We start from the raw sequence: 12,731 nt of genomic DNA on the forward strand, positions 1-12,731 counted from the left end.
AAAAGGTTGTAGAGTAAGTTTCTCCAACACGAAATTGAGATCCCAAGCAGGAGTAGGAGCTCTACGTGGGGGTCTTATATTCTTTGCCCCTCTAAGAAATTGCTTGAACAAAGGATGTGAAAACAATGGTGGGTCACAATCATAGTGAGCTGAAATTGCTGCAGCATGAATCTTAATGGAAGAGAAAGACAAACCTTTGTCCAATAACTCAGTAAGATATTGAAGAGCCACACTCAAATTAGGCTCTGAAATCTCCAAATTCTTTGCTGCAGTCCAAAATAAAAATCTCTTCCATTTTTCTGCGTACACTTTCCTTGTACTAGGTCTTCTGGCTTCCATAATCACATTTAAAACTTGTTGAGGAAGTTGAGACCTGCTGTCTTTCAAAACAGAATATGCCAGGCTGTTAGATGAAGAGAGTGAAGCTTGACATTGAGCAGACGACCGTCCTTCTGAGACAACAGATGTGGAATCAAGGGTAAAGGCCATGGAGGCTTCTTTACCAGACTCCTCAGTAATGGGTACCAGTGCTGCCGAGGCCAATCTGGAGCTATTAAAATCATCCTTGGCTTGTCTTGTCTGACCTTTAGAAGCACCTTTGGAAGCAGAGGCAGAGGTGGAAACGCATACACATAAAGATTTTTCCAACTGAAAGAAAGAGCATCCACTTTCCAAGCTGTGTGATGAAACCTCTTTGTGCAAAACTTTGGCAGCTGGTGGTTTAGTGGAGAAGCGAACAGATCTATGTCTGGAGTTCCCCAGGACACTGTCAACTTTTGAAATACATGAAGATCCAGTTTCCACTCGTGGGGATCCATGATTTGTCTGCTTAACACATCTGCTAAGGAGTTCTGTGCTCCCGGCAGAAACCTTGCCTGAAGAGTTAGTTGCAAGCTTAGCGCAGTCTCCCATAAAATCATTGCTTGCCTGCACAATGGGTAAGAATGTGTTCCCCCTTGTTTGTTGATGTACCACATGACAGTTGTGCTGTCTGTTAGAATCAACACCTGCCCTGGAAGAAGTAACTCTTTGAAAGCCATTAATGCAAACTGGACTGCTAACATCTCCTTCATGTTGATATGTAGATGCTGTAGTCTGGCAGGCCACTTGTCTTGTATCCACTTTCCATTTAGATGAGCTCCCCAAGCAATGTCTGAGGCATCTGTCGTTAGAATTTGACTCGCCTCTGGTCGGGTCACAGAGAGTCCCTTGTTTAGGTGACATTCCTGAGCCCAACACAAAAATTCCTTTTGAATGCAAGGTATTATTTGAATGACAGTGTCCAAATCCTGGCAGTGCTGTGTCCATACATTTTTGAGATACCATTGTAGCTTCCTCATATGCAGTTTGGCATTGGGAAGCACCAGAATACAAGATGCCATGAACCCTAAGGCTTGAAGGACTGTCCTTGCAGTCAGCCCGGACTGAAGAGATAGTTGATGGAAGTAACTGGAAAGATTCTTTTGTTTGTCCGGGGTTAAAAGGCCATCTGGGCTGCTGTATTCAGTCTCACACCCAGAAAGCACATGTCTTGAGAGGGTACTAGACTGGACTTTATTTCGCTCACAGAATACCCTAGGCATCTTAGCACTGCTATGACATATTCCAAATGTTGTAGAAGGTCTTCCTTTTCTTGAGCCAGAATCAGGCAATCGTCCAAGTAAGGATAGATTTGAATTCCTTTTAGCCTGAAGTAAGCTATCACTGGAGCCAGAACCTTTGTGAATACTCTGGGCGCAGTAGATAAGCCAAAGGGCAATGCAGAGAACTGATAATGAGAATTTCCAGCTCGAAAACGCAGATACTTTCTGCAACTTAGTCTTATAGGCACATGAAGGTAAGCTTCCTTGAGATCTAAAGTTACCATCCAGTGATCCTTGCCCAGCAGAGGTAAAAGCTGTTGTAACGTCAACATTTTGAACTTTGGAATGTCCAGAAAAGTGTTGAGGATAGATAAATCCAAAATTGGTCTCCACGTGTTCCCCTTCTTCGGTACTAGGAACAGGCGAGAATAAAATCCGAGGCCCCTTTCTGGCACAGGAACCGGCTGAATGGCCCCTATCTGAAGTAACTGAGAAATTTGCTTGTGAGCCTCTTGTCTCTGTAGAGGAGGAATGTCTGGCATGCCTTTGAAAGGAGGCAAGGTATGGAAATAAAACCTGTAACCGTGGTGAATGATATCCAGAACCCATTTGTCTTGGGTAATTAAATCCCAATTTTCTTTGAAAAGAGACAGTCTTCCTCCTAGAGGTGCTGCCAGGCGAGAAGGTACTGGCAGCTGAAAAGGCAGGTCATTGGGTCTGCTTACGAAAGGACTGACCCCTGCCCTCACCAGAAGTCTGAGCAGGTGAACTCCTGCCCTAGGCCTAAAAGCACCTTGAGCTCTGCCCCTACCACGCCTAGACCTACCCCTAGACTGGGAATCATAAGCAGGATAAGTCCATCCCTTAGCAGGCCAATTTCTACTAAACTTAGGAGGCTGCACCTGCAAAAATCCTTAACAGTTTGCATAGACTTAGCCTTGTCCTCCATCTTCTTTAAAACTGCTTCCACAGGCGAACCAAACAACACATCAGACTGTAAAGGAGCATCCAAAATCCTTGTCTTAACATGCTCAGCTAAGTTCTGATCTCTCAACCAGGCGTGCCTACGAAGAACAGAACCAGTGGCAGCCACCCTGGAGGAGGCCTGCACAGCATCAAAACCACATTGCAAGGAATGTTTACCCACTTGTTCAGACACATGAACTAAATCCTGCAACTCTTTACATTCAATACCTTCCGCCAGAGCATCCACCTTAGATTTCAACTGTGAAAGAAGATAATTCTGAAATTTTAACATGTGAAACTGACAATTCAACGCCCTCATGGCTAAAGTGGAAGCAGTATACACTTTCTTTCCCCATCTATCCAAAGCCCTTGCCTCTTTATCAGGAGGGACAGGATTTTTAACAACGGAGGCCTTCACACCTTTAGGCCCCTGAGAGACAGTTTCCGGGTCTGCCCTAGGACTCTTAAAAAGATACTTATGAGCTTCAGGCACCCTATAATACCTATCCGGTTTAACTGGGGCAGGAGGCAAAGAATCAGGATTCAGGGAAGCCTCTGCAAAAACATCTTCCACCACATTCAAAACAGGAGGTATAGCTAAAGGCCTATGCTGGGGTAAAAACAAGAATTCCCTAAGCCTTTTCCTGGAATCAGAGAAATCTTGACCTTCCCATTTAAAATGCTCCCTCATGGAATGCAGAGTCTCTGAAAATGAAAAATCCTCAGGAGGAGAAGCAGAAGGAGTAGAATCATCCACATCAGAATCAGAATAAGGAGGGTACTCCTGCAAGTCTTCAGCCGAAGCCTCCGAAGCCTCCGAGCATTGCTCAAAACTCTCAAACTCAGGTTCCACCCTAGGCCTCTTATCAGGAGGGGGCATAGAACCCCTAATCATAGTAATCAAATCCTCTGCCATTTTAAGCATATGTTTCTTAGGCAAAGATCCTGAAGCACTAGGAGAAACCCCACAGAAGCTAAACTTGGCCTGCCCTCAAAGAAGCCTTGGAAACTGAAGGGAGGCTCTAACCACCTTAGGAAGAGAGGGAAGAACAGCCACCTGAGAAGCCCCCTCAGCCTGGCCTACTTCCTGAGAGGATACATCCTGTAACAGTAAAGTCTCTCCCTGCGACTCCAAAGAAACACCTGGCAAAACCTCCGGCTCCACTGAGCCCTCTAAAGAACCGACGTCTGGGACTGTCGGTTCCTCCACTCTAGGCTTTGCTGTTTTGTCCTTGCGCTTTTAGCGAAGCGGCCGGAACATCCGACGGCATTTTATAATTACAACGCTTCCCAAACACTAACCTGGCACAGTCTAACCTTCTCTTAATAGTGCGTTTGTTAAATCTAGCACAAGAGCGGCATCCAACAACGTCGTGCTCAGGCCCTAAACAAGGTATACACAAAGTATGGTAATCCCTATGAGGTATCTGTTTCCCACAAGAAATACAGTTATTCACTTTTTCTGACATCCGGTTAAATACTGAGGCAAGAAAAACCAAAATATTCCCCAACGGGGTACTTAGCCAACTTTGATTCGGTCTGAAACTCTGGCTTCAGAAACTTTCAGAACGCCAACCTGCACTCGCAAAAGTGCTTCTGCATCGGACCATGCGGCAAAAAAGACTGAGGATATGACGTCGGTCATGCGCATTAGTACCCTGACGTTCTGACGTCAGTGTAATGCGCCCTGACCGACGTCAGCCATATACTTTGGTATTCGGGCCGACTGGACAGCGGACTACCCAATAGTTAGGACTGCAGCAATGTGGAATGAAGAACATCAATAAATAGCACCAAAAGAACAGTCAAGATGACATACAAAGAAAACTATTTAAACAATGGGAAATAAAAGGACAATGCATCTAAAAACTTTTTGAAAAACTTCAATAAAAGTGGAGATAACGAGTGAAGTGCAGAATGATATTCATACTAAGAAACAAGACAATTGGGGAAAACAGGGTATGAAAATGCAACAACATTCAAGAGAGCGCAGATGTCAAATTTAAAGGCCTGAAACAGGAAAAGAAAAAATGCAGTTGGCTTGGAAAAAATTAGAAGGTTGTTTTCAACTGCATGAAACTGCTTCCAACCCTAAAGAAAAGTATAAATAAAGGAAAATAACTTAAGAGTAGCATGTAGAGAAAAAAAAACACTTCCATACAAATGCCAAACAACATGGTAAGAATATCTCAATATGGCGGTGATTACACATGGCAGAGATTTGGAGTGAGAGGTCAAGACTCAGATTATTGTGGGTATAAGTAAAGGGGACAGTAGCCTAGGAAAGCTTTATAAGCTGAGTGCCTATCACCAGCTGGCAAAAGTCCCACTGTCACCAAGAATGGACTTCCTCATACCAGATCATATTTTATACATCTGTCTTACTTGATGAGATTGCTTGATTTTCTCATTTTATAAAAACACATATACACAAGATACATACATAAACACACACATACACATATATATATATATATATATATATATATATATATATATATATATATATAAAATACATATCTATATGGATCTTCTACCAATATCTGATCCACGGAAATGTCAATGTGTTTTTCGTCGACAAAAACATGTCAAAAAGCTACAGTACTAATGCTCAGAACATACAAATAAAACTGAAGTGCTTTTTTGCAAGGGCAAGCCCCCTGCGTCCCCTTCTCAAATTATATATACTTATTGCAAGATCTCACAATACCCGGGAAAGGGCATATCGCCCTGTCAATCTCACACAGCTGTCAACCATCTAAATGTGTCAACCAAGATGGGTCCACAATACAGAGGCTGACCATCTAACATGTTCTATTTATGCCAGGACTCCTATATATATCTATATATATATATATATATATATATATATATATGTCAATCATACATGTATGTGTGTTTGTGTGTGTGTGTGTGTATATATATATATATATATATATATATATATATATATATATATATGGGTTCCTATGAAAAGATCGACAACTTGAAATTTCCAAACTGACTTCACTGACAACTGAAATCACCGACAACGCAAATCATGGACGTTTCCGAGGTAAGGGATGTAAATTCGCTACCCATGCCTACCATGGAAGCATACATAACACTGCCACACTTACTAAACCATGGTAGGCATGAGTAGCGAATTTACATCCCTTACCTCGGAAACGTCCATGATTTGCGTCGTCGGGGATTTCAGTTGTCGGTGAAGTCAGTTTCGAAATTTCAAGTTGTCGATCTTTTCATAGGAACCCATATATATATATATACATATATACATATATGCGCGTGCACACACACACACACACACACACACAAGGTGTACTCTAATCTTATACATGAAACCAAAAAGGTCCAAACTTTCTCTGATTTATACTACCGAATGCTTACACAGAATGTCAGTATCTAAGGTAAAGAATATCCCTCCCAAAAGTCAGCACATAAGCTACAATGCTGAAATACTGTAATTTGTTTAGACTCCATCCATCATTCAACTAACATACTGATAATAGGCCAAATAAGTTATGAAGGGAGTAGGCCTGTTCAAATGGATCTACCAATGCATAACTCTTAACTAATGCACAGAACTGAAGTCTGTGTATGACTAAGGGCCAGAAAAGATGCAAATATTGATTTTCTGAAGAAAGTGTTACACTGCAGGTTAAGTGTACATAATTTGCCTGGAGCTCTAACTCTGAGTGAAAACAAAATGTAGTTGAGAGGGGTAAAAGTCTGTATCCTGGTACTGATGCTTGTGCAACGACTCCCTTCTGGTAAAGATAAACTCATCCATAGTGAGGAAGACTGATCTTTGGTAAAATTATACTCTGTTAAAAGATCGTCAATGAACTGTAGTTCACCTATGTGAACTGTACTCAGTCCACTGTTGGTGATAACACATTAATTATCTGTCTGCTCCATTTTCGCTTTGCCATTTGGCATATTCCTCAGACGTATTGCTCCTTCTAAAACATCAAGCTGTCAACCTACAATGAGGCAAATACAAATGGTCAAAATTCATTGTCTGTAATGGAAATACTGTTTCCAGGGTTTTGTGCAACTCTGGAAACAAATCTTCAGCAGATGAGAGCTGGGACAAAATGCCATCTCTCCCCTGTAAAAGTGAATTCCCTCTCTTCTTGTAGCATGTTTATCCACTGGGGAAGGATCAACTTCCTGTAGCAAGGTACAATTTGTCAACATGACATTAGGGGAGGCAAAGCACACCCTTACTTCAAACTATCCAGCCTCTAAATGAGATAAGCTGAGATCATCCATCTATGCAAGTCACTTGCAGAGGTAATCCAATGCACGTCTACAAAGCAGGTCTTTTATGAAATGCAACTAGTACACTTTATCTGTATAAACTAAATGCACGTTTGGTGATACCACATCACTTATCCGTATGTTTCATTGTACCTTTACCATTTGTCAGCTATCCTGGAATTTTACTGTTCCTCCAAATCATCATGCTGTCAACCTACAACTGGGGACATGAAAATGGTCAAAGTACATAGTCTGTAAAGGGAATACTGCTTCCAGTATATGTGTAATTCTAGAATCAAATGTCCAGCAGGTGTTACCTCCTCTAATATCAAAAAGAAAATAAACTGTCATATGGAGTGTCTGTCTGACATCTCAAAATGAACTAGGCCTTAGCAGGAAAGGCAGAGAAGAAACAAAATGCTTCAACAACCAGCAGCACATGAAGATCTATTCAGAAAAATATCAACACATCACAGGATTCACTGACACTCTAAAAAGAAACAACCAGAACTGTGGCATGGCATGACAAAGCATTAGACTACCCAAAACAACTCCTTTCTGAACAGTGGCAAAGGAAGCTGGAATAATCACACAGGGACAGCAGAAGTAAGCAGCAAATGCCACTTCACCCATCCTGTGGAGGAGGCTTATTCCACAGCATTGCTCATGCCTACAAGCATGTAGCATGAAGCACTTTGGGCTGGGATGACTCTGTGCTGCAGATGCCAGGATGAATGGTGTGTGTAAAAGATGCATGCGTGTGCCCCTTTAGAAAGCAGCCACTGCAAGAGTCACAGTTGGTACAGGAAGGGGTTAGAATGCATTACTGGGGGAGAGGATGTCCCATGCAATATAGTGGCTTAATCTCATCTCCTAGTTCTCATCTTCTGGGGAACCAATGGGCCCTTGCTCCTATCTGTGAATGAATGGGTCATCGGGTTTCTTGCCATGGTTAGGGGGACAAATGGGCCAGCTCTCATTCCTGGAAGGAACATGTGGGTCTGTGGGGAGTTGGGGTTTGAAGATGGTCAGCAAGTGGGATAAAAAAAATACAAATCATTTCAAACAAAACCTTAGGCTATTTGTGATGTAACACTTCTTCTTGTTATTAAGAACTAGATTAAGAAATGCAAGCAGTACATCTGGTAAGCTACGTATTGTCTTGGTCCTCACTTCCACCCATGACTCCTGACATCCAGGTATTTTCCTAGTAGGTTCATTCAAACCTCAGGTGTCTTATCACCTTGGTATGCAGGTCCTAAGACTTCAAGAAATAAACCTTTACTTCAAAAAACTGATGTGGTAAAAGCAACACACAGAATCAAAACAGACCAGAATCTATCACATAACATTGTAAATAATAAACTAAAGATACCAGCACAGGCAGAAAAAACTTTGAAGGTATGCAAATAAATATAAAGTAAAAGTACAAAATAAGAAATTCAATGATGGCCCAAAAGTTTTATAGAGTACTGGAAAACAAAGCAAACCAAAAAGGAATAGAACCACCACCAGCAAATAAAAAAGAAGAAATAGACACATTTTGGAGAAGAACTTATGAAGACCTTGTTGAACATAACAAAAATGCTGAATGGATATAAAAAATAAAAACAAAAACAGTTAGGAGTTCAAATGTAGAGGATATGAAATGGGATTAAGTGAAGGCCAGAGAAGTTGAAATAAAACTAAGAAAAGCTCCTAACTGGAAAACCCCAGGCCCAGATGCAGTTACCCAACTTCTGGATAAAAGTAATAATATCACTACACAAAGATTTAGCCCCGAGTAAGATTGCTTACAGATACATCCCAAACAGACACCAACTGGGAAAACAATATTCCTGCTTAAGAGTGAACCTGTAAGCCATGCTAAAAACTACAGGCCAACAACTTGACTTTCGACAATGTCCAAACTATATATTGGAATTGATGCAGACAGAGTTTACTGTTTATAGTGATTTGCAAGAAAACTTAACCATAGCAATAGAACAAATGGGTAACAAAAGAAAGGACAAATGATCATCTGTTGATAAATTCATAATAGAGAATTGTAAAAAGGGGAGGAATCTAAGTATGGCACTGATAGATTACAAAAAAAAATTGACAGTATCCCACATCCATGTATAAAGGAATGCTTACAGATAAATAAGTTACATCCTACAATGATCAATTACGTTACAGTGACCATGAAACAGTGGCAAACTACTCTGCAATTAAGCTACGACATTGGACGGGTCTATATTGCAACATCGAATGCTAAAAACAGCGAACGATGCCTCATCGACACATTTTCAGAGAAAGCTGAAAATGTCGAAACCACAGAACAGCGATTTCTTTCCTAGGGAAAGAAATTGCTGTTCCAACCCCCTAAAAATAAAACATTAAACACTTTCAAACACATACACACATACCCTAATAAATAAGTTACATCCTACAATGATCAATTACATTACAGTGACCATGAAACAGTGGCAAACTACTCTGCAATTAAGCTACGACATTGGGCGGGTCTATATTGCAACATCGAATGCTAAAAACAGCGAACGATGCTTCATCGACACATTTTCAGCGAAAGCTGAAAATGTCGAAACCACAGAACATCAATTTCTTTCCTAGGGAAAGAAATTGCTGTTCAAACCTCCTAAAAATAAAACATTAAACACTTCCAAACACATACACACATACCCTAATCCTAAATATACCCCCCAGAAACCAGTAAACAACTAAATATACATATGCACATAACCCAACCATACATTTAACGAAAAAAAAAAACAGTAAACATTTTAAACCATATGCACTTACCTTAACCCGTACCCTAACCCTAAGGTCAGTAACTCACGCACACTTACATAAACAGTTCCAAACACATACACACTTACCTTAACCCTAATTCTACCCCCCCCAAAACAAAAGTAAACAACTGAAAACACATACACACGTAACTCAACCATACATCTAACACAAATTATAAAACAGTATATACTTTCATACATATGCACTTACCTTAACCCACACCTTAACCCTAAGGTCAGTAACTGTTGCACAATCACGCTCGGGAGCTATACCGGACAAAGGACCACACTACACGTCAGAACACGGCAAAACAACGAAGCGGTCAAGTGACTTCTTTCCCAGGGAAAGAATTCACTGAACAGCCGCTTCGCTGTTTTGCCTGTTCGCTCTACATGTGTTGACAAAAACGCATTCGACAAAATGCGTTTTCTTTGTACTAATAGGAACCCACATTGGGCATGTTATTATCCCAGGGATAAAAATTCAAAGGGGGAAATTCCAGGGTGATTCTTTGTCAAAGCTGCTGTGTTGTCCTGCTCTTAACCCATTAACCTGTTTACTTAACAGAATAGGTCTTACTTACGATTTAGCTCCCTGAAAACAACCTCTCTTAAATACTTTTTGTGGATGACTTAAACTATACAGTTCATCAGACAAGGAGTTGAAAGCACAACTGCAAGTGGTTAAAACTCTCAGATGACATAAGAATAACATTTGGTCTTAATAAATGTACAAAAGCAACATTTAAAGCTGGAAAGTTGCAGTGCCAAAAAAATATCAGTCTGGGACAGGAATGTGAGATACAGGAACTTGATCAGGAAGGAGTGTATAAATATTTGGGAATTCATGAAGGATTGGCATTGGGCAGCCATGGTGGTGCAGCGGTTAGCATTGCCGCCTCACAGCAAGAGGTTCCCTGGTTCGATCCTCAGCCAGGGTGCCTTCTGTGCGGAGTCTGCATGTCCTCCCTGTGGTCGCATGGGTTTCCTCCGGGTGCTCTGGTTTCCTCCCACATCCCAAAGACATGCTGTAGGTGGATTGGACACACTAAATTGGCCCTAGGTGTGAGTGCGTGTGTGTGTGTGTGTGTGTGTGTGTGTGTGTGTGTGTGTGTGTGTGCCTTCTGTGGAAGGTTGGGTGCCGGGCTGGCAACTCGATACCGTAATACTCCACTGCCAATCATGAGCAGACAGGTGATCCACTGTGGCGACCCCTAAACGAGAAAAGCCGAAAGAAGAAGAAGATGAAGGATTGGCAATAAAATATGAGCAAATTTAAATAAAAACTCAGTAAGAAATACTTCAGAAGACTAAAACTAATACTACAAACAGCCTTTTCATACAGGAACAAGTCCAAGCTATAAACCAATTTGCTCTTCCTGGTTCAACTTAAACTTCTGGTGTGACTGAGTGGCCCCAAAAGATATTAGATCAGTTGGAGAAAAATACAAAAAAAATTCTTCACGCTTATCAAAAGATTATATATTCTATGCTATGAAGGAGGAGAGGGCCTCCTCAAAAATGATTACATGAACAGATCTGCAGTCATGGGAATGGATACATATCTGCTGACCTCATCAGATCCAAACATAGTGAAAGTTCAAAAACATGAGGAGAGGAAGTCTTAGATGACCTCTCTGCTTAGTTTAGCAGAAGCATACCAGTGGCAAATGGGAATGGAAACCAAATTAAAAGTAGACAAAAATCAGACAGCAAATGAATGTAACAAAAAACAGACTGTAAGGAGAAGATCAGAAAATAAAAATGTGGAAAAGTCATAAATACAGTGCCCAGTATAGAGATCTCTTGAAACAACCTTATGTTGATCAACATTTGACACAGGAATGGTCAAGGAGAGGTAAGTTGAAACCAAAGGATTAAGGGTTAATAACGGCAGTCCACTGAACATGTGGCAGAAACCGACAAATGCAGGGAACTGTATAAAAAAAATTGAAACAGTCGCTCACCTTGTTGCTTGGTGTGATATACTAATGGCAGACAGCCAGTACACTGAAAGGCACAATAATGTGGCAAGACTGTTGTACTGGGGATTGTGCATATACTACAATATAGAAGTAGCTGAGACGCATTAGAAACATCATCTACAAAGCTTTTTTTTCGAGAATGAAAAAGTGTACATCCCAAGGGATCAGCCATTATGAACAGTTCAAAAAATAGATGCAAGAAAACCAGATACAGTAGTCCATGAAAAAGCAGACAAAAGTAACAGTGATCACTGAAAATGCTACACCTAGTAATTACACTGTCTCATATACTGAGAGACACAGTCATAAAACATCAGGATTTGCAGGCAGAGATGAGAGCAGTGTGGATGAAAGATACCCATGCAGTTCAAATAGTAGTAGCAGTAGCAATGGGTCTAATAAAAAATAATCTACAGTCATATGCTACCTATACATGTAACGCCATAAAAATTTCAATTCTGGGTACACCGCAGGTGCTGCAAAGAGCATTTTGGCTAACGTCAAAGGCTGAAATACTACTAATTTTATGAATTTTAATTATACTCTGACTTAGGAATGGGGTCCATTCCTGCTATGGTGTTAGAAACCCAAAACATTTGAAAAAATTAAACAGGCTAATTAATGAAATGGCAATTTACATTGATCCCACAACAGCTACTTACCTAAACAACACTTGTGACACCCTTTCGTATCAGGAATCTTTGTTGTTATGGCAAACCTCCTAAAACAAAATACCAAACAATAAGTAACAAGCAAAACATTGTGCCGAATGCACACATATTACAGAATGAAATTAACAGCTATCACTGCAATCACAATTTTGAGATGACGTAGTTTAACATTTCACCAACGTGTAAAACAGTGTTTCAGTTTTATTACATTTATAATGTATTAAATAGAAAACAAAACTACAAAGAAAACTATTACTCTCTTAAAATGTTAACATTTTAGAATATCGTTACAGGTTATTCACACAGAAAAAAAAAATGCTTGGACAAAAGTAGCAGAATTCTAAAATAACCAAAGATTTGCAGAAGGGAAAAGATCATAAGGGCAACAATATATTTTCACACACAGTATCATGAAGCATGTTGACTTCGATGTCCCGATTTTCACCTTTCAACACACTATAATTAAGA

The 12,731-nt window shown here is 40.5% G+C and overlaps 1 protein-coding gene across 3 annotated transcripts in view; it reads right to left on the reverse strand.

Annotated features, from left to right (window-relative positions):
* MAP4K5 (mitogen-activated protein kinase kinase kinase kinase 5) overlaps window positions 1-12,731 on the reverse strand; it is a 2,873,315-nt gene that overhangs the window by 654,069 nt on the left and 2,206,515 nt on the right. For all 3 annotated transcript variants that reach the window (XM_044074300.1, XM_044074299.1, XM_044074298.1), the window contains one exon: window positions 12,255-12,313. In XM_044074300.1, the coding sequence (XP_043930235.1) occupies window positions 12,255-12,313 (59 nt within the window). The remainder of the gene's footprint in view (window positions 1-12,254; window positions 12,314-12,731) is intronic.

The sequence above is a fragment of the Protopterus annectens genome, chromosome 6.part0, assembly GCF_019279795.1.
Source record: "Protopterus annectens isolate FY-2018-M chromosome 6.part0, PAN1.0, whole genome shotgun sequence".
Classification (NCBI taxonomy): domain Eukaryota; kingdom Metazoa; phylum Chordata; order Ceratodontiformes; family Protopteridae; genus Protopterus; species Protopterus annectens.